The sequence below is a fragment of the Lepidochelys olivacea genome, assembly GCF_965140295.1.
Source record: "Lepidochelys olivacea isolate rLepOli2 genome assembly, chromosome: 2".
In the NCBI taxonomy this organism is placed as follows: domain Eukaryota; kingdom Metazoa; phylum Chordata; order Testudines; family Cheloniidae; genus Lepidochelys; species Lepidochelys olivacea.
In genome coordinates, this window is record NC_140412.1 from 110,386,113 (window position 1) to 110,408,346 (window position 22,234).

The following is a 22,234-nucleotide window of genomic DNA, read 5'->3' on the forward strand; positions in this document are numbered from 1 at the left end:
AATCCTTCTGAATATGCTAGCCTTCATGTTAGTCACTACAAGATCAAAAGCACTGGGGGGAAAAAAAAAAAAACTGTAGATTGACAATAATAAGCGAAGTAAATTCTGGCACAGTATGAATCAAATCTGGTTCTGATGTCCAACACTCATTGAGAGTTTTTGGCGTTGTAAGCGGTTGTAAGAGATTCACGGTGGCATTACTTAAAGAAGGTATATGTACCCTGTGTCCCAGGACCCTTTGGACTTTTGGCACTATTATCTTGCTTACATAACTTGCTGCATTTGCAAACACTTTAAAAAATCTTCTGCCTCAAGTTATCTCTTTGGAATCCCGGAACAGATTCATTGTGACTGCTTGATTATCTGGCCAGTGGTGCAGAATAACTAAGCAACAGCTGCATCAAGCAAAAGAGCCCCAATGTTACCAGTACTTAAGCGTTCACGTAAAGTTAGCACATGGGCTAACAGCTGGCAGCATCAGTGCTTAGGTTGTTGCACAGCCTCAGATAAACTGTGCTTTCAAAAACCAGGATGGGTTGATGCAGCACACATACCCTTTTTAAGGAAAACCAGGCTGGTAAGGTTCATAGTTTTAAGTTTTAAAATACTGTTCTAGGGTAATTAGAGTACTGTGTAAAACATTGCTTCAGAAATAAACTACCTTGATTCTAAAATAATGCATGCAAAGTAAAACGAAATTCTATCATCTGTTTTTTCAGTGCTGTGGCGTGCGTGTTTATTTAAATTAAACTAAATCTAGTATTCTGAATTTGCATCATAAGGAAATCAAACTTTAGATTCTGAACCATTTTATAAAAATCTGATGTTTGTTAAATAACCAGAGATTCACATTAAAATTTAGATAATTCTATAACACTGAAAAGGGACAGAATTTGCATGCTGTTAACAAAACTGAGGAATGCAATTACCTTATAGCCATCAATGTACATTGGGAAAAATTCTGCCCTCGGTTACGTCTGTATAACTGAGAGCAGAATTTAGCCCCTGGTTTGTAACTGCAGCATTAATGACAAAAAACTTTTATAATTAAGAAAGGAACTTCATTTGTTAGGCAACACTGGCTTCCAGCATAACAAGAGGGGAAGAAGTGTACCAACCCCACTGAGTGGACAGTTGTTTGGACAGAATGAATACATACAAAATATGAAAAACACCATGAGGTTTAACAGGTGAGGGATATTGAATATCATGCCATTGGTTATGATTAAAAAGACTTTACAACTCTCCAGCAATTTGCCCTTGGGAGTTTGTTCAAGTGAGTTTCTCTACTAGAAGTTCATGGATAAACTGGAAATGACAGTGGTGCTGTAAAAGTGTAGGTAGAAAAACAGTGCAAGGCCAAAGGCTGAACATTTTAATTTGTCATGAGTAACCCCCAACACTACCATTACCGCTCCTAAAGAAAACACATACATAAAATACTCTCAGCTTATCATAAATCACATTGGCCTGCATTGTACTCTATGTTTAGAATGTACTGACTACCTTCCTGCTTCACTTAGAAGCTCTGGATGAAGAATAAATACAGTCTTTCAGACTAGTACACTGTCTACCTTCCAGTCATTATTGGTAGCAAATACATTCAACATTAATTTTTTTCAAAGAGAAGCAGACACTATTATTTAAGGCCTTTGTCCCTGTTAGTCTGTTCTGCAGACTATGCTTCCTTAAAATAAGATGTTTACCACTGTTTCAGCAGCCAGAGAGCGAAGTTGAACGAAAAGGTCACATTTACAGCTGCCAAGAAGGCAAAGTTCCTGAGGCTTAGCCAAACAAAATAAAATTGATGTTCACTTTAGTTTTCTCTTTGTAGTCTGGGAGGGAGGGTAGGCTAGAGGATTGTATACCTTTTTCTGACTTTGCATCACATTTCATTCTCCTTACAGCCCTTGCCAACTGGGGTTGGAATTACTACTGATTGTAGAGAAAATGCATGTAAATTGCCACAAATATCAAATGCACAAACAGGATCCCATAACACAAGTAAGCACCAACTAATGGTGGTATAAACACCATGGATCAGAATTTGATCTCAGTTATTCCCATGCAAATCCGGAGTGAAGTCCATGAGCTTCAGAAGAGTTAGGGATCTGGGACAAAAATGGGAGATTGGTCCTGCTTTGAGCAGGGGGTTGGACTAGATGACCTCCTGAGGTCCCTTCCAACCCTGATATTCTATGATTCTATTCTGAATTTACATTGGCATAGTTCAGATCAGGATCTGAATCATGCTTGCAGTGAAGAACCAAATTAAACTAGAACATTAAATAACAGCCTTTTAGAGACATAAAGTAACTAATAAATTAATAACAGTGCTCTTTACCCTTTTGGGGGATAGAAATAATAACTACCAATGAATACAGCTAATATTTATCCAGGGATTTGTGTTAGTTGCAACAATTCTAAAAGGGTTACTTGGTGGGTTGGGTTGGCCACATCTGAAACCTGTATGAGTAATTTTTACAAGTTTCTTGTTGCTACCCTGTATAACCTGTTTAAAATGTATAAAGAACTCTGTGTGTGTGTGCGCGCGTGCATAATTATTATTTATGTACTTTGTGTGGGTACATACATACACACACCATACATATACATACATGCATCGTATATGGTTTCCTGCATATCCTATGGGAGATGTAGCATGGCCTTCGCTAAAACATTAGATTTGTTTCCAGAAGTTTACAACATCCACAGTACTCACAAAAGGCAGAGGGAAATGGAGCCACAAGTAGGTAGAGCAGTCAGCCCAAGAATGAAGAGCCATGTATATAAACCTAACATTTCAAGAAAGATGTGCCATGGTTGACTTGTAACATCACCTTTTAACACAGCATATACAAGACAGTGATTTCCACTGAGGCATTGGCAAATGAGGTTTTTTTGTTGTTTTTTTTTAAATAGGAAAGAATATTTTATTGGTTGCTACTGCTCCCACTGAAATCAATAGTAAAAATACCATTGACATCAACAGCAGCTAGTTTGGCCCTTTTTTCATAGTAATGAATATCCAATTAAGATCAGAGTGTGCAATAGCTATATCATCTGGTTTGTGCCGATTGTGAGATGCACATGGTATTTTCACAGTTAGGTAATACACCTAAATAATATAATTTAAACATAGTTTAGTGTGGTGTAGATCATTGGTAATTTTGTAATACACCAAAAATCACTGGTGTGGCATAAGTGAGTGTGTTCACTGTAGTACAATCCATACAATACAATAGTTTAGCTATGAAACGATAATTACCAGAATCCATTCTTGGTAAATATCCTCTTCATTATTTCTCTAGTATTCCCCTGCCCCCACCTGCTGTGGCATCTGGTTGAAGGGAAGTTATCAAATATATGTAAATATATATGTTATTTTAAGTAGGTCACAAGCCAACAGATAATGGCAACATGCTTTTTCTTCTTTTACTTTATAAATCAGCAGAGTACTAAGAAGTGGGCTTGTTCATTTGCCTGTACTCCCTCTACTGGCTGCATGACTGGTTCTGCAGAAGCAGAAGACCAATATTGCATAATAAATACATGCTCAGATTCTGGAAGATCCCTCTTTCTACAAGATTTTAACAGTTTTAAAGGGGGATCATATTTGTGGCTGAATTATTTGACAGTGACCTTTTTTTAAAAATTACATTTACACACTACAATCCCCCAGTCATTTCCTGAACTGTGGTTTGCAAGCAATATAGTGGTCTGAAAACAATAGGCACTTAGCCTCAAAGTTGGCAAGTAGAGGGAGAATTATTTGGTAGGTATGGCACCAAAACCCAATCTTTGTGCTTTCTCACATACATCTACTACATAGACTGAGGAAGAAACAGACAGAGTTTTAGGTTGTCGGTGGGGCATGCTTTTTCTTTTTGCCCCTGCAGGATTTGCAGACACAGCAGATGATGCATGGAGATGCCACAAGCAGCAAGGGAGAAGTCACCAGCGCTATGATACCCAATCCCACCAGGATCCCCACAACCTGCAAAGTTTAAAGGGAAAAAAAATTAACCAACAGGAAAATAAAAAGTGTGTATGTGTGAGTTGCAATCTTGACAGATGATTGTGGTGAAGGAGATTTCACCTTTCCCTTAATGTTTGTCATTGCTCTGTTTGAGCTGGTTATCAGCATACCTGTGTTCTGTTCCACATAACTGAGGCTCGAGAATGGCCCAGTTTGTTTCTGCAGGGGCCTCTGTCATAATGTCGTAAGAAGATATCATTCTGAAAGATAAAAGAAAAACTGTACTGAGCAGGTCACACTAATGTGGGGAGATTAACAGGACAGGAGTAGAACATTTCTGACAGTGCAGTAAAATTAACTGTTCTGGCAGAGAAGTTTGCTTGCCTGTTACTTAATTACTTTGAGAAATTAAATAGGAAACTTTAGATCTATAAGACACACTGTCTAAGATATTTCATATCCCTAATATTTATCTTCTCTATTCCTAATTTTTCTCGGTTCTCTAGTCAGTTCTTCCATGGACTTAATAGGCTGCTCTTTAAAATAGAAAGTCCCCACTTTTCTCCCACAAACTAATATTTATCAAACTAATTACTTTATCTCAACAAGATGAGGGGCACTCAGTTTCCAAACACCCTCCCCCTGACAGTTCCCCTGTAGCTTGAGCCCTGCTTTTTCCATTCATTCTTTAACCTAACTTTATTGTTATATAAGCATTACCTTGCAGTAAACTTTGAATACCTGAAACTTTAGGGGGTTTATAAGAGCTATATTGTAACCATGCAATGACTACACCTTGTCAAAGAAATCATTTAATTGCCTTATCTTTAACTGATTAAAACCAGCTAAGGGCATATCTACAGACAACTATCACAGCTTCACATGTTTAGACTACTATGGAAACTTGACACCCCTCCAATTTTTCATAGAGTTACACAATCATTGTGTACTCTGTGTACTCCAAAACAGACTTGAAAAAACCAGCACCCATAAACAGACTGAATAGAAAGTTGAGCACACCCTGTTTAACATATAGAGAATAAAGAGGAACAAGGAAGTTTCACCATTTCCAAACTGTGTAGCAAAAACCCATTTAACTTTATTTTACCTCAAGTGCTGGTACAAAGAGTTCTTTTCCTCACCTCCCACAAGTATTACTACTCACTGTGCCAAAAACTGATGTTATCATTGTACACCAGTATGTTCCACAGGACCTAATCCTGTGAGGAATTCAAAGTCAGTGCAAGTGGAGAATATTTGATGTTTTGGTGGCGGTGCTTGGCAACTTGCAGATCTGAGCACTTTTTAATGATGCTAGTGTCCCCCAAGTTCAGACTTCCTGTTCTCCCCTCCTCTTGAGCTCTTTGTATCCCTAATAAGATTGTGAATATGGAAAGTAGTTTCCAAAACACTTTCATCCTCAAACTTATTAACTGGATCATTCTCTTCTGCTAATACAGCACTAGAGACTGACTATGGAGAAGTGACCTAATTTAAATGAGCTCTGAATTGACCCCAATTTGAAACTGTAGCCTTTATCTGTGCCAGACCGAATCCGAACATTTTTTAACAGGTTGGAATCCAATGAATTGGGGGGAGAAGGGGGAACACAATTAAATTTGCTGTCCTTAGCTCTCAACCCAACTATCTTTAGCTATAGTATTGGAAAATCCCTCTTCCTCAAGAGAATTAACATTGGACCAAGGGATATGGCTACAATCCACTTCAATTTAGGAAAAAAAGAAAAATCTCTTTGAGGCTCATTGGAGGCAGAAGTAACTTAAGCTTTGGCCACCATGAGGATCCATTTAAATACAAGGGCATTCACTGAAGTAAAGATCCTTTCATCCTTACCATAAAGGAACAGAACTAGAACATACATGATTCCAGTTATGACATATGGAACTTATCCCCCAAATCCCAAACTAGCCTTGTTCTAGAACCTTCATCACATGGCTCTTACATCCAAGTTCTGTAGGCAGTACCAGCAAAATGTATGCTTGCAGTTCCTACACATCATTTGAGCGCAGCCTTCATTTCGTTCAATATAGATCCGGCACACTGGGCACTGTTTAATTGGAGCCTCTGTGTCCGTCCTGGTAAGTGCTCTAGAAGGGTAAGGAAATATATGAAAGATGAAATTTCAGTGCAAAACCTGTGGCTGTATGACTGGAGTACCAATGTCAAGTAGTATACGCATCATTATGTTCTTTAGGGCCTCTAGTTTGCACTCAACTCCATAGTCTGGCACGCTCCGTGAGTTTCAAGATTAAGAAGCTAACATCAGGCAATGTACTGGAAGTGTAAAATCTCATATTCAAGGGAATGCATTAAAACATATACTAAGAGCAAAAAAAAACTGCTCATGCAGCATAGAGACAAATTAAATGTTCAATTCCACTGATTTTACACAATGTACAAAGTAAACACTCACTACAGCCATGCATGTAACAGATATAACATTAAAAGAATGGCACTGGACAATGTGGAAAAGAGCTTCTGTATTTTGTTAAGATGACTGGACTGTGTAACTCAAAGTACTGTCCTTGCTTCTGCATGACAGCTTTAACCTCAAGCAAAGCCAAAGATCTAGTTTGAAGATCAAAATCATATGAAGACCTCACAGGCAATTCCAGTTTGATGAAACACCTCCTGCTCATCAGAATGCTTAGTTGTAACTCTTTCAACTCGTGCAAAAATATTCACAGTGGTGGAAGCCACAGAGCACAATAGAGAGTTTAAAGAGGACACTGTGCATGCCAGTGAATGCTGTTCTGTTTCTGTAAGCACAGGCTAGCCAGAGAGCTGGTGTGATGTAAGCATAAGAGTATTTACAGAATTCAGAGACATACAGCCATTGCCAGAACTACGCATCCCCACTAATAGGCTGATGTAAGCACACACCTAGTGCAGTCATTTTCATCCGTGCAAAGTGAGTGTAAATGGCTACCAAATGAGAATTCTCCACTCACACCAGTGGAAGAATTTTGCCCCTACTTAGCACAAGAGTTAGGCCTAGTCTACGTACCGTTTTTATACCAGTTCAACTATTATGGTTAATGAGTACGATTTCTCTACCAAAATAGTTAAATTGGTGTAATACCTAGTATAGGCACAGTTATGTCATTTTAAAGGTGCCTTATGATGGTATAGTTTATTCCCCTTTGTGACGGGTTGTTCACCCCAACTCTGGCCCTGAAGGCGTTACTGTAGACTAAGAAGGGGGCCAATTAACCAGACAGGCCACAGCCTGAATAACGAGGGAGCCCAGCTGAGGAGGAATGAGCTGAGCTGTGTTTTATAAAGGCAGGAAGTTGGCAATAGAGAAGAGTAACTGCAGTTGCTTTCTGGGAGAAGGGAGTTTTGGGGTGGGCAAATCCAAAGCAGTGGGGGAGCCAGAAGGTTAGGAAAGGCTCAGGGAAAAGGCAGTAAAATCTGAAGTGAAGTAGACTTAGCTACTAATCAGAGGGTCCCTGAGATGGAACTTTGAGTCGAGAGTGGGCCCAGGTTCCCTACCAGCCATTGGGAAAGTGGCACTAGCTAGGCTGTGAATGGGAACACACATGACTTGGCTGGAAGACTAAGCCATGAACACAGAGCATCTTGCCTTACTGAGAGCTAGGAAGAGAAGGTAAGAGGCCCAGTGAGATGAAAAAGAGGCATTGGACCTGGAATCAGCTAATCTCCAGAGTGACCAGGAGCAGGCGCACTAGTGGGGAGCAAAGCGGTGACACCCTTCCCTGTGGAAATAGCTATATTGGTATAAATCACCTTTGTATCGCTATACAGTAACTGCATCCACAGTAGGGAGGTTGCATCACTTTAACTACACTGATATAATTAAAGTAGTATAATCTGTGTGTGTAGACAAGGCCTGAATGACACACACAAAGGTGCAAAGCACTGGATAACCCAGACTGAGGACCAGTGGAGCTTCCAACTCCATAAGTAGCTGCTTAATGCAGGACTAATAGCAGCATGTGAATTATATTTAGAAACACATCTGCAATGATGTATTAGAAATAAAGTCTAAAATACAGAGAAGGCAGGTCCATGAAGTAGATGCAGCACTGGACACCCATTTTGTACCACTAGCAGAGCTGAAAGATGGCACAACCTAGCTGAATTCTGCTCTTACCCCTGCTCAGTTGGTATTACAATGGGTTGGTTTTCCTGGCACAAGTGCTCTGGGTGCCACACTTCTTTGCAGGATGAACAGAATTTCAGGTGACAAGCTGGGCATTCTACAGGCACTGCTTGCCCTGAATCAATCAGTTCAACATGGCACATGGTCTGGCAGTCAGCAGCAGGGCACCACGTTCTGCATGGGTCCAAGTGGACTTCTGAAATGTAAATACGGAAACAAAACTGTTTAAATCTGCATTCATTATACATTCCTTTTTTCACTCCGATTACCATTTCTCTAGTCATACAAGGCCTGATCCGATGCCCACTTAGATCTTTAAAGGATTCTGCATTGCTAACACTATGGACATTGTGCAAACAGTGTTGCACTGGACACATAATTAAGATGAGAATTTGTCAGACACTGTCAGACAAACTTCAGTCTTTTGCCATAAGAGGCTGGTGATAAGTTAATGAGTGAATGTTAGATAGTCTCCCCATCTCTCTCTAGAAGAGCCTAGAACAGGAGTTCTCAAAGTGGGGGTCGGGAGCCCTCAGGGGGTTGGGAGGTTATTATATGGGGAAGGGGCGTTGCGAGCTGTCAGCCTCCCCCCAAACCCTGCTCTGCCTAGTATTAAATACATTTTAAAGTGTTTTTAGTTTATGGGGAGGAGGGGTCACACTCAGAGGCTTGCTATGTGGAAGGGGTCACCAGTACAAAAGTTTGAGAATCAATGGCCTAGAACAACATTAGCCTCTGTTGCACTATTACAGGCCCCTGCTGAATAGCTGGCTTATCCATTTAAGGTAGTCTCTGGAAAAGCAAATGATATGAAAAACTTTTCTTCCTTAAGGGCTGGAATGATACTCCTTCAAAAAATAAATAAATACTTTGCCACGTTTGTACTGCTGTGATTCTAAATTTAAACTGCTCGTAAGCCCTGTCCTTCAAGTCTTAGGCAACAAGACTGAATTACAAAAATAGGAATAAATACAGCTAGCTAACAGGTCTGTTAAAGTGGGACATTTTTACACAATGTCAACATGAATATGTACCTAATATCCCTCTAAAAATATAAGCAATTATGATCTTGCACTTATATCAGGAGTAGCTCCACTGAAGTCTGAGTAAAGTCACTTACCTGGGCCTCATCCCCCTCCCGCCCCCCATATCTATAAACTAAGAAGAGCGATACCTATTCTCCTCACTAAGTGGTCATCACTAAAAAAACATTGGTCAGCTGTTACCACATAATAGCTTCTGTGATGTCACCATTATCACCCAGGCATTGATGTGGTATCTCATATACACTATCATTTGGTAATGAGTGACAAATGTTGACTTTTGCTACTGTGCCCCTGCGTTGACTAGAGAAATTTCAATGAGAACCCAGCTAAAATATGATCATGCTGACAGAGTTTCACTCTGTGATATATTTGATTTCACTGCTTTCCAGCACAAATTGGAGGAAGCCAGGATGATATGCAAAAAGTCTATTAGGAGCAGGGTGCAACTGCTAGTCACCTGCAACTCCTGTTCCTCTGGGAGCCTCTGATACAGTGGTGGGCAACCTGAGGCATGCAGGCCTCACATGGTGCATCAGAGTAATCCGCTGGTGGGCTGCCAGACAGTTTGTTTACCTTTGCGTGCCCACCCACAGCTCCCAGTGGCCGCGGTTCACCATTTCCAGGCAATGGGAGCTGCGGGAAGCTGCACAAGCCTCAGGGACATGCTGGCCACTGCTTCCTGCAGCTCCCATTGGCTGGGAACAGCCAAGCGTGGCCATTGGGAGCTGCGGGAGGCCGTGCAAATGTAAACAAACTGTCTGGTGGCAGATTACCCTGACAGGCCACGTGAGGCCTGCAGGCCGCAGATTGCCCACCACTGCTCTGATACAACCACAGAGAGGGGATGTGGATGGCCCACAAATGGGTGGGATTTTGCCCAGTTGTGAGATCTCATTCATCACATCTCATGGGAAGCCTCTACTGGTGGGACTCCAAATGGTAGAATCCTCAGTGAGGCACAGTTACTGAGAGAGCTTGATATTATGCAGTGAAATTAATTTGGGTCCCAGATATCCAGAGCCTAAAAATGTGCAACTAGAAATAAACCCCTGGGGTAGAACCTTCTACAAACTGTGGGGATTTCTCACACAGCTCCCATCTTTCTAATGAGCCAAACCAGAGTCTTATATCTGACCATCCCTGAATTTTGGAGATCTGAATTTCAACTGGGATCTGAATTTTGCAATCCATGCCCATCTCTAGTGGAAAACAAACATTTTTGTCTATTCTATTTTGGTTAAGAATAAATGATGTTGTCATGAAAGCTGCATCACTGGAGTCCTGATGCCACAGGAGGCCGAGCATTCTCAACTTCCATGGAATTCATTGGCAGCTGAGCGCTCAGCACTTCATAAGTTGGGCTCAGCACAGGATAAGATCAGTCCCTAGTAGATACTGACCTATTGTCCAATGCATCTAGCCTTTGCCACTACAGAAATGTAACACAAAAGTGTTTTCTTCTAGTATTGTAGTGCAGAGACAGCAAAACAAGTTGCAGTGTCTAACGTACCCAACTCTGGAAACTTGAGTTCTTTCAAAAATAAGATGGGAGAAAGAGATAGAAGAATGCCTGTCTTTGTCATTCACTGTTTTTAAAGCTTATTGGTTTTGTGGTATCTTTGCAGCAAGATATAAATGATGCATGAAATGTAAATCCCTGCCCACCCAGTATACAAAGAATATACAGATGGTACTATTCAGTCATTGCTGTGATGTGCTATTTGCTTTAGCACAGAGCACAATGAAACCAGAAATGCCCACCAAGCCTAGAAAGTTGCAGCTAAAAATATGATGCAAACAACTCTAAAGGGTTGTTGAATACTTCTATTGAGGTGGTGGTCCCTCTCCTGGTCTCCTCCACCTTTCCTCTGACTTGCCACAACCTAGGCAGCCAACTAGATTCAGCTCTAAGCAGAGAGGTCTTCCCTAAACTGCATACCAGCCATACCACCAGAGGCTGTGCTCTAGTCAGTTCTCACAATATGCACAGTCAGATGTTATCTGGAAAACAGCCTAAGAAAATGCAGAATAGTGTTTTTGATTCTGTGGGTAATACTTTTTCTTCTGAATTGGTACTAAACCAATGCCTTTCACATGGTATTTGGGGACAGCGTACTGTTAAAAGTCCCATGCTTTGGATTAGACATAAAATGGAGGTTTTGGTCTCTTGGGGTCATTAAAGATCCCATGGTAATTTTCACAGAAATAGAAGCAAAACCCATTTGTCCTGGCCAAATTCCATTCAGCCAATTGCATTCTGCCTACCTCAGTTGGGATACAATATTCTTTAATTCATGTCCTAAGCTGTTGCATAGCGTTACTATGCACTATAAAACAGCAGCTGCCTTTCACTGCAAAGGCGGCTGCACTCAAGTGGTGGATTTGTTTTCTGAGTATCATTAAAAATTTAGTAGTGCCTGGATCAAGACTGGGAGCCCGCTGTGCTAGGTGCTGTACAAATATATATGAAGACCCACTCTTGGCCCTGAAGACATTACAATATAAGACGACAATCCAGGAGGAAGAGTAGAGTGATAGGGATACAATCAAAAATATGATATTAATATAAAGCAGAGCCAGCACCAGAAATAGGAGCAGCGCAAGAAGGAGACAGCAGCATGGGGCAGCCTTGAGTAACTCAGATCCTTGGCTGTTGCGGAGAAGGAGCTTGGAGAGCATGGCTACAACATGGGAAGGGATGAAACTGAGGCAACAGCAGCATTGGGAGCAGGTCCAGTGAGCAGCGAAGCTTCCTGGTGCTATGAAGGGAGCCAGACCCCTGCTTGGTGTAACCAATGGGAGAGAAGAGCCCCTGGCCAGGGTCAGTGGAGTGGCACTGGCAAATTGCACAGGACCACCACCTGTGAGCTCCTGGGCCCACTGAGCAGTGAAGTGGGCCCCCAGAAGGAGGTGGCGAGTCCTTGTGCCAGAGAAGTGGAATGCAGTTGTCAGTGTGAAATGGTGGTTCCTCTTCTCTGAGCCTGGGTCCTGCTCATGGCAGTAGAGGATTTGTTTGTTCCTGGTTGGAGAGATACAGATTTGACTGGAGTGTGGGAGTTAGAGTGTTTGTGCCTGGTATAAGAGTAAGAACCTAGGTGATGGGTGACTGCTCGTGAGTAAGGTTAAGATTTTATCACAGTTATATTTAGTAAAAGTCACAGACAGGTCGTGGACAATAAACAATAAGTCACTGAAACCAGCAACCTGTCTGTGACTTTTACTAAAAATAACTGGAGGTGAGCTGACCGCTGCGGAAGACTGAAGGCTGAGCCCCATAGGAAGGTTGGGGGGAACGGGGTGAAGCCCGAGGCCCGCTGCCTGGGGGGTGGCATTCCAGCTGCAGGGACTGAAGCTGAAGAAGTCACGGCGGAGTCTTAAAGTCATGGAATCTGTGACTAAATTGTATCCTTGCTCATGAGCAAATGCTGGTTACAGCAAAAGGTCATAGGCTGAAAGAGTGGCTTGAGGGCAGAAGGAGCTGGGCTGAATTAACTAAATATCCTAGCAACAGTTAAAACCTGTCAGCAAGCCCATAAATCTTGGTTGTGCAGCAACTCTGCCTCCACCACAATTGCACCTACCTGTTTCTTTGCTCATTCTAAAACTACAGACTTTATAACCCTCCTGCCCAGGGAAGAGGATGTGGTATGGACATATCTTCAGTGGAAATGGAGTTTGGTGACCACCCTGCTTCTGGTCTAGGCCCTTTGGGACTCTGTTCCCACTCTTATACAAAGACTGGTGCCCGACAGGAATCAGGCCCAGGATGGTTTTCACAGGACAATTACTTGGCCAGACTTTTGAATTCTCTGTAAAATACTTGGTAGATTTCAAATCTACAGAATCAAACACAATCTTTTCCATGAATTTTTCATCAGACACTGCCCCTGGTTGTCATCAATGTATAAGTTGGGAAAGCTTATTGGTAAAATGTTTAGACATTTCTGAAATAAAAGAATCTTTCTTTGATTTCCGTATCACTTTGGGAAGCCTATGGCAGATATGGCAAGAGTTTAGACTCGAAGAAAATTGTTTAACTGATTGTGCATCTTCAATAGCTACAAAGCTGAAAAGAGGGCTGGATTTCCTCCATGCACGTAATCAGTACAATGGCTCTGGCTTAAAGAGTTTTGACTAATAGTATTTTCAAAAATATTCCTACAGAAAGGGCAGAGACTCTGGCTCATTTGTGACACCAGATTTATATACTGAGAGCAGCACTGTATACTTTAATCTTTACAAATCAGATCTGTGGATAATAGACTTTAACCTACGTCTACAAGAATGTGTGTAGTTAGCATTTAAAAACTGGTGGGGCACTTAAGACTATCCGGGGAATAGAAGGCTTGTCTTCACTACTGGGGTAAGTTGACCTAAGTTATGCTACTCTAGCTACATGAATAATGTAGCTAGAGTCAACATAGCTTAGGTCAACTTAGCGCAGTGAAGACACTGGGGTATGTTGACGGGAGATGCTCTCCAGTCAACTTCCCTTATTCCTCTCATTCCAGTGAAGTACCAGAGTCAACCGGAGAGCGCTCTGCCATCCATTTAGTGGGTCTTTACTAGAACTGCTAAATCGACACCCACTGCATCGATTGCAACAGCATTGATCTCCCCGGTTGTGAAGACAAGTCCCTATAGTTTCAGACGATACAGAATAAATAAGGTTAAAATTAACTAGTTTGGGAATAGCAGCAAAGAGCCCTGTGGCACTTTATAGCCTAACAGACGTATTGGAGCATAAGCTTTTGTGGGTAAATACCCACTTCATCGGATGCATGCATCCCACTTCGTCTGTTAGTCTATAAGGTGCCACAGGACTCTTTGCTGCTTTTACAGATCCATACTAACACATCTACCCCTCTGATAGTTTGGGAATGATTACTTGAACTCCTCTCCTCCTTGGTTAAGTGATAAAAACAAGCATAAAAAGATCTCCCAAAAATTCAGTTGGTCTTTATCCTGTGGTATAAGTATATCCAGGGGGGTCAGTCTTAGATTTTAATATACAGGAGTTAACATGCAATCAAAGGATTGAAGAGGGAACAATTGGGAAATCTAACCATAACTGTAAATCTAATGGGGTGATTTGTACTGATATCAGGATTCTCAATTAGTAAGTTAAGGAATTGACTTGACTAGAAGTTTCCCTCTGGATCCATTATAGTTATTGATGAATTCATGAAATGAATTCAACAGCCTCAAAAGCAAAGCCCATGATTTGGAATTTAAGAATTATTTGTTGTGAAAAACCTTTAAAATCTCATCTCTATTTGATTTAATTTTTTTACAAGGAACTTGGCTCACCAAAGATGGATCTTTTTATCTCCCAATTATGAATTTTGTTTTGAAATTTATCAAATGTGCTAAGAAGGGAAGACCATTCAGTGGACTGGCCCTTTTAATTTCAGTCAAATTAAATGCTACAGTTAATGTATTAGTTCCAGGTAATCCCTATTTCCTTTATAATATTACTTTAGTTGCTTTGAATATGCTTATTTGCCACCATCGGGATCCTCCTATTATAACAAATCCTTATGGGCAGAGCTAGAATCTTTTATTGACATATTGATTAATAAATTATCCATCAGCAAGCTTTATTTTTAGATCATTTTAATGCTCAGTTGGGTGTAGAAGATAAGGAAATATGAAATGTATCATTCTTCATGCAGTGACTGGTTGTTTGCTCTGCCCTCGAGAAATACTACAGATAAAATAATAAATTGAGCAATCCAAAAACTTTTAGTGATTTTTTGATAGATTCAGGTGGGAAGTTTCTAAGGTAGGCATAGTAAGGACACGAAGGGGCACTTTACCAACACCGACCAATGGGAGCGTGGAGCCGGTGCTTGGGGCGGGGGCAGCACACAGAGCCACGTGGCCTACCTGCCTAGGAGCTGGACCTGCTGCTGGCCACTTCTGGGGTGCAGCACAGTGTCAGAACAGGTAGGGACTAGCCTGCCTTAGCTGGGCAGCACCACTGACTAGACTTTTAACGGCCCAGTCGGCAGTGCTGACCAGAGCCGCCACAACCCAGTGCCTTACATTCCACAACCTAGTACTGGGTTGTGACCCGCAGTTTGAAAACCACTGCCTTAAGAGAGTTTGAGGCCAAGGTATGTGCTCAAATTTTGTATGGTGCAGAAACATGGGAATGGACTGATCCCATGGGATTGGAATGATCCAAAACAAAGTGTTTGAGGAAGATACTTGGTCTCCCAAATAATACCTCAACTGCTCTTCTTAGAGCCGAGACAGGCATGAATTCTATTGTCTAAAGTGTAATATTGTAATATCAATTTTTGACTTCACATTCATAGTATGCATCCACAACAACATTTGCCAAGGCTATGCTTAGAGGAACAGCTCAGTAGGGCTTTTCCATATAAATTTCCTTGGTTAGGGTATATTCAGAACTATTTGCATTCTCTAGGCCTCAGAATTGGAAAAAGATTAGACTAGTGATTTCACATTTTAAAATTTAAAATCAAGTTGAGATTAGAGGATACTAAAAAGCAATTAGACATGGCAGTTCTTTCCATTACAAAGATGTCTCCTTGGTTCCCTCTTGTTAAAAAGATTCATGGGTATGCCAATTATTTAGACAGCTTGTCCAATAGCAAGTTATGGACAGTCTTTACAGCTCTGTTTTCAATCTATGCAGACAGCTTACTTAGAAGGCAGCCATACTGGCATTGAGAAATGTAACCGCCTCTGTCTATGTGGCTCTGGGCAGGCAGAAGACCTACCCCATTATATTGTAATTTGTATTGCCACTTGAGGTCAAAATGGCTGTCCCTGGTTTTGGTATTGGCCTACGGTTAAGTCACTATTAATAAACTTGACTCATTAGATACACTTATACATAATATTTAAAATTATGTATATGCCAAATAATCCAACCTGTCACTCAAGTCAACATAACTGTCTGATTTCTTACATAGGCCATGGCAGAGATAAGCCCTGAGAAGCAATTCAAAGGACAAAAGCGTAGTGGCCTTGCCAGTCATTCCAGAATAGGTGTTCCATTCCTAAGGGGCAGCATGGAAGAAGATGCAGAAAGGTTTCGTGTAAAAAAAAAAACCAAAAAACAAAAAACAAACAAACAAACAAAAAAAACTTGTGATGAGGTCAACATTGTTGGCTGAGTGGAGATGATGGTGGAGGAAGGTGGGACTACGTAAAACTAAAACAGACCACTTCGCAGGGGCAGAATTATGAAAGGTGAGCACAGGTAGCTTGATGGTCATCCCATCTCAAAAAAAGATTAGAATAGGAAAAGGTACAGAGAAGGGCAACAAAATGATTTGGGGGTACAGAACAGCTTCTGTACAGAAAGATTAAAAAGGCTGGAACTGTTCAGTTTAGAAAAGAGATGACTGAGGGGGGATATTATAGTGGTCTATAAAATTATGGTATAGAGAAAGCGAACAGGGATGTATTATTTGCCCCTTCATTAAACACAAAAACCAGGGGTCACCCAATGAAAATTAATAGGCAGCAGGTTTAACACAAACATAAAGAAGTACTTCTTCACACAGTGCATCGTCAGCCTGCAGAGCTCATTGCCAGTGGATGTTGTGAAGGCCAAAAGTATAACAGCATTCAAGAAACCATGGAGGATAGTGGCTATTAACCCCCTAGCTCCAGGTGTCTCTACACCTCCCACTGCCAGAAGCTGGGACTGGATGACAGGGGATGGATCACTTGACAATTGCCCTGGTTCTGTCCATTCTCTCTGGGGCACCTGGCACTGACCACTGTCGGAAGACAGGATACTAGGCTAGATGGACCATGGGTCTCACCCATATGTCATTCTTATGTTCTTAATGTCATCGGCTTCTTTATGACAAAAGCTGTAGTCCAGTGGTCCCCAAACTTTTTACCTCACGCCCCTCCTTACCCCTATCTGCCCCTCCCCGAGCTGGGGCCAAGAGTGGGGTTGTCGCTCCAGGAGTGAGGGGGGATACAGACAGGGTTAAGAGAGCTGAGGATGGGGCCACAGCTGGGGGTGGAAGTGGAGCCGAGGCTGGGGGCTGAGGCCAGAAGCTGGGGCCCCGGATACGGGGCTGAAGGCCACGGCCAGGAGCAGAGCTGGGTGGCAGTCCCATGGGGACTTGCCCAGGACCCCACCCATGTCTCCCAAATGTTCCTTGGAAACCCACTAGAGAGGTGTGCCTCACAGTTTGGGGACCTCTGCTGTAGTCAATAATGAGCGAGATCCCCTCCCATGGTAAAAACCAGGGGAGAAAATCTTGGTGAGGGTTCCATTGCAGAGGTCTCCCCACTTTCCCTTTATTGTCCTATCATGCAAACTGGGTTTGCTCACATGGAAAAACCCAAACATTGCAGATCCTCTAGGATCATGGAAGGCCAAGGACATCCACTTGGACGCTCCATGCCTCCATACCAATGCCAGCCCCTGGCATCCTAACCTAATGCAAATGCCACCTGGTCCCTTGCAGCACAGCTACACCCATTCTATCATGGATGCCGCCTCACTGCAGCTCTCCCAAGGACCCAGTATGGGGGATTCTGCAGGAAAGGTAATCTAATCTCAGGCACACAAGTTCGAATATTTTCACTAATAAATTTAATTTAAAAAAATTGCCTTGTTGGTCCTGCTCCTGCTTATGTCCATGGGAGTTTTGTTACTGACTTGAGTAGGAATAGAATCCAGCCGGCTCTTTGTAGTTAAGTTATGTTAAAAGGAAGGACTTTTCCCTCCCTAGGGGAGAGGGCCTTCTAGTAATCAGTAGAATCCCGTAACCCCATATTTTAAGCCATGGTAGGATAAATATAAAATAAATGGTTCACACCTCGTTCAAATTTCAGTCGCTGGTATAACTGAAACTGATCAACAGGTACCAAACAGGCAATCTGAAATGAAACATAAGAATAGAAGAAATGTTAGGAAAAGAAAAAAAAAAAAAAAAAAAAAACAAACCAGCCAACCCCATATGCCTGCTCTTTTGAGTCTCATCTCAACCAACCTTCCTTTACTAGTTTCCCCCTCCCCCCCATTCTCCTCAATCCCTTCCTTCTCGAGATGCAAGTCTAGCTAATTCCAGACCACCTGTATTTCAGGTCACACATTCCAGTAACTTAGTCCCTATGTTTATTATCCTTCACAAGAAATAGTTCTTCCTGGATGCTTTATTTACTTCTAGCTTCCCCATGTATTTCATGTGGATTTATTATTAATGAAAGGTGATAGATTGCCAGCCCTGTTTTATTTATGTACAGAAGTACAACAAGGAAAGCTTCCCTCTGCCAATGTCCTTCAATCTTGGTGACAGGAGTCACCTCTAGGGTACTGAGAGGGGAGTTTAGTCTCCCTTTGTTGTCATTTTGGCTAAGATTGACGACAACAGTGTTGCTGGATTTTGTGATGTGCACCCTTGTCCACTGTGAACTGGACTGAAATTACCAACTCATTTCATATAGGCAACCACATAGTCGTTAGCTGGTATGTCTGAGTCACTACCAACCATGGCTGGATTTGAACTGGTGACATAGAGGTGCTGAAGGGCTGTATCCTCCATTATCTACCCTATAAAGACATTCAGTCACCCTAATTTTTTTAAGATTATTAGCCAGAGCCTCATCTGGTGCAAGTCAGCATGGTTCATTTGAGTCAACGTAGTTACATTTATTTATACCAGCTGAAGATATGGCCCTTTGGATCTTAGATTTTGAACCCATCACCTATATTTATCCATCATCCATTTAGGGGAGGGATAGCTCAGTGGAGGGGAGGGATAGCTCAGTGGTTTGAGCATTGGCCTGCTAAACCCAGGGTTATGAGTTCAATCCTTGAGGGGGCCATTTAGAGATCTGGGGCAAAAATTGGGGATTGGTCCTGCTTTGAGCAGCGGGTTGGACTAGATGACCTCCTGAGGTCCCTTCCAGCCCTGATATTCTATGATCCTGTTCACAGCTTTTGGGGGGAGGGATAGCTCAGTGGTTTGAGCATTGGCCTGCTAAACCCAGGGTTGTGAGTTCAATCCTTGAGGGGGCCATTTAGGGATCTGGGGCAAAAATTGGGGATTGGTCCTGCTTTGAGCAGCGGGTTGGACTAGATGACCTCCTGAGGTCCCTTCCAGCCCTGATATTCTATGATCCTGTTCACAGCTTTTGGGGGGAGGGATAGCTCAGTGGTTTGAGCATTGGCCTGCTAAACCCAGGGTTGTGAGTTCAATCCTTGAGGGGGCCATTTAGGGATCTGGGGCAAAAATTGGGGATTGGTCCTGCTTTGAGCAGGGGGTTGGACTAGATGATCTCCTGAGGTCCCTTCCAACCCTGATATTCTATGATTCTATGATCACTGTAAATACTCTTCCATCATTCTGAAAAATGGTATTAGTCCACCTCAGTCTTTTCTCCTGAGAATAAACCCACCTTCCTAAATTTTCCTGTTAAATTAGGACCTGTTTTCTGAGGTGCCTCAACTCCCACTGATACAAATGAACAGTTTCAGAGGGAGTTGATGGCTCTCTGCACTTCACATGAGGCCCTACAGCATTACACCCCCAGAATTTAGCCCTCTCCAGTACTCACTGAAGCAGTAACAAACTCTTGGTTGCCTCGCCCTCTGTTGCGCCAGTATGAAAAGTATTAGAATACAGACAAAAATACAATACAAGTTATCCTGCTTGTAATTTGGATTGGTTTTGCCACTGGGAAGGAGCAAAGAATGTGTTCATTTGTACATAACTCATTTTACTCAAGGTACAAAAATTAAGCAGTCTGGAATATAAAGTTGCATTTCAAAGGCAGATGTTTGGATCATTTATTTGATCTAACCCATGTTATACAAAAAAAAATGCCACTGACATCAGGATTTAAGTGTTTTAAAGATGCTTAAAAGATTTATAACTGAGGAAATCAAAGGATTTTATGTCAGACTTAGAAACATTAGCAAGTTTTTACAAAACACATTCTTAGCTTAATCAGTCACAGTCTTAAGGTTCAAAATATTTTTTCTTTCTAGTTCAGAGATTGAACAGAAATTACTATACACTGTCTTTTCAAGGGACAAACCTCTTTCCTCTGACAGCTCTCTAGGGTAATATGAGCTTCAAGACATTTTCATCTGTTCATTAAAAATTAGTTTGAAACATTCTTAGAAACACAACAGTAATCGAACTTAAAAAAAAAAAAGGAGCTGAGGAATTTCAGTAAAGAATGAAGCCAAAGAGTGAAAAAAGAAAGGTGCAATTTCAGCATTGTCCATATTCCTCCTGGTTGCCTTGAAATCTGAACAGAGTTTGGAGAAAGTAAGAGTTAGTCCAGCTGCTCCTTTCTAGTCATTCAGGCTCTGACAGCTACTGTATTTTAAAATGTGTGGCATCACTAATGCATTAATTGGTGATTCTTAAGCATGCCCTTTACTACTCAAGAAACTATTTGTCAAAAAATCCTCAGTGCTAGAGTGTGCGATTTTAATTGAGGTTGGGATTTTCAAATGCATTCAACATTGGCCTTACGCTGCTTCCGTTGAAATCAATGAGAATTTTACCACTGATTTCAGCAGGAGCAGAGTTAAATCAAAGATGAGAGCTGACTGTTTAAATATATGCACCCACAAACACAGCCTTCCATCTAATCAGCCCCTCTTTTCCTATCTAACCTCTCCATGGCTCAGAACCACCTCCCTCAGCTCTGAAATCTCTCCCTCCCATCACTTCTCAGCTCAGAACCCCTACTAGCACACCCCTGTACACATAAACCCAGTGGTGAGCTGGAGCTGGTTCGCACCGCTTCGCTAGAACCGGTTGTTAAATTTAGAAGCCCTTTTAGAACCGGTTGTTCCACGAGGGACAACCGGTTCTAAAAGGGCTTCTAAATTTAACTGGCCAAAAGTGACGCCTTAGGCGCCAACTCCACAGGTGTTCCAGCCCTGGAGCTCCCAAGCGGAAAATTTGGTGGGTGCAGACCACCCACCAGCAGCTCCCCGCCCCACCCCTGGCCCCAGCTCACCTCCGCCTCCTCCCCTGAACACACTGCCCCGCTCTGCTTCTCCGCCCCCCAGGCTTCCTGCGAATCAGCTGTTCATGCGGGAAGCCGGAGGGGCTGAGAAGCAAGCTGCGGCTTCCCGCTCAGGCCCAGGGAGGCAGAGCAGAGGTGAGCTTGGGCTGGGGGAGGGGGGGAGAAGGCGCGAGGAGGGCTGCGCGCGCCGCAGTAGGTAACCTGGGGTGGGTGGGGGAGGGTGCACAGGGGAACTGCTCCCTGCCCCAGCTCACCTCCGCCACCCTCGGCCTGAGCGGGAAGCCATGACCTGCTTCTCAGTCCTCCCCGGCTTCCCACCGAACAGCTGATTCGTGGGAAGCTGGTGGGGAGCGCGGAGAAGCAGATCGGGGCAGTGCGTTCAGGGGAGGAGGCGGAGTGGAGGTGAGCTGGGGCCGGGCAGGGAGCTGCTGGTGGGTGCTCTGCACCCACCAAATTTTCCCCATGGGTTCAGAGTGGGTGCTCCAGCCCTGGAACACCCAGGGAGTCGGCACCTAAGGCGCCACTTTTGATGTGATTAGTGGGGGAGATGCCGCTCCCCCTGCTCCCCCCTTGCTATGCTCCCCGGCCCCTAGGAGCCAGAGGGACCTGCCGGATGCTTCCTGGGAGCTGCCCCAGGTAAGCACCGCCAGGACTCCCCACCTCGCCCCCCGGCAGGTGCCTCTGGCTCTTAGGGGTGGGGTGGGCACCCACTACGGTGGCCCACGAGACCCTCCTGCCTGGTTCTGGGGGCAGTCAGGGGACAGGGGAAGGGGATGGATGGGGCAGGAGTCCCTGGGGGTGGGGGTGGGCAACGACCCCCTCGTAGGGTGAGGCGGGAACCTGTTAATATTTTGGCAGCTCATCACTGCATAAACCCTTCAGGACTTTGAAAACCCATCTCTAGGCTTAGAACCCTTCAGATCTTAGGTACTAATATGACCCCTGTTGTCACAGTATCTGAGCAGCTCACAGTCTTTTACTGTATTTGTCCTCAATACACCCTGGGAAGGTAGGAAAAAGACATGAATTGCTACAGCCTGAGCTAAAGAACCATGGCTAACCCTTCCC

At 43.0% G+C, this 22,234-nt stretch overlaps 1 protein-coding gene across 1 annotated transcript in view; it reads right to left on the minus strand.

Annotated features, from left to right (window-relative positions):
- Positions 1 to 845: 845 nt before the first annotated feature.
- The window catches only part of RNF144B (ring finger protein 144B), a 72,849-nt gene continuing 51,460 nt past the window's right edge, over positions 846 to 22,234 (minus strand). The window contains exons 4-8 of the mRNA XM_084619324.1: positions 17,995 to 18,055; positions 8,118 to 8,322; positions 5,943 to 6,087; positions 4,150 to 4,239; positions 846 to 3,997 (exon numbers count right to left, since the gene is read on the minus strand). Coding sequence (XP_084475450.1) covers positions 3,857 to 3,997; positions 4,150 to 4,239; positions 5,943 to 6,087; positions 8,118 to 8,322; positions 17,995 to 18,055 — 642 coding nt within the window. The 3' untranslated portion in view covers positions 846 to 3,856. The remainder of the gene's footprint in view (positions 3,998 to 4,149; positions 4,240 to 5,942; positions 6,088 to 8,117; positions 8,323 to 17,994; positions 18,056 to 22,234) is intronic.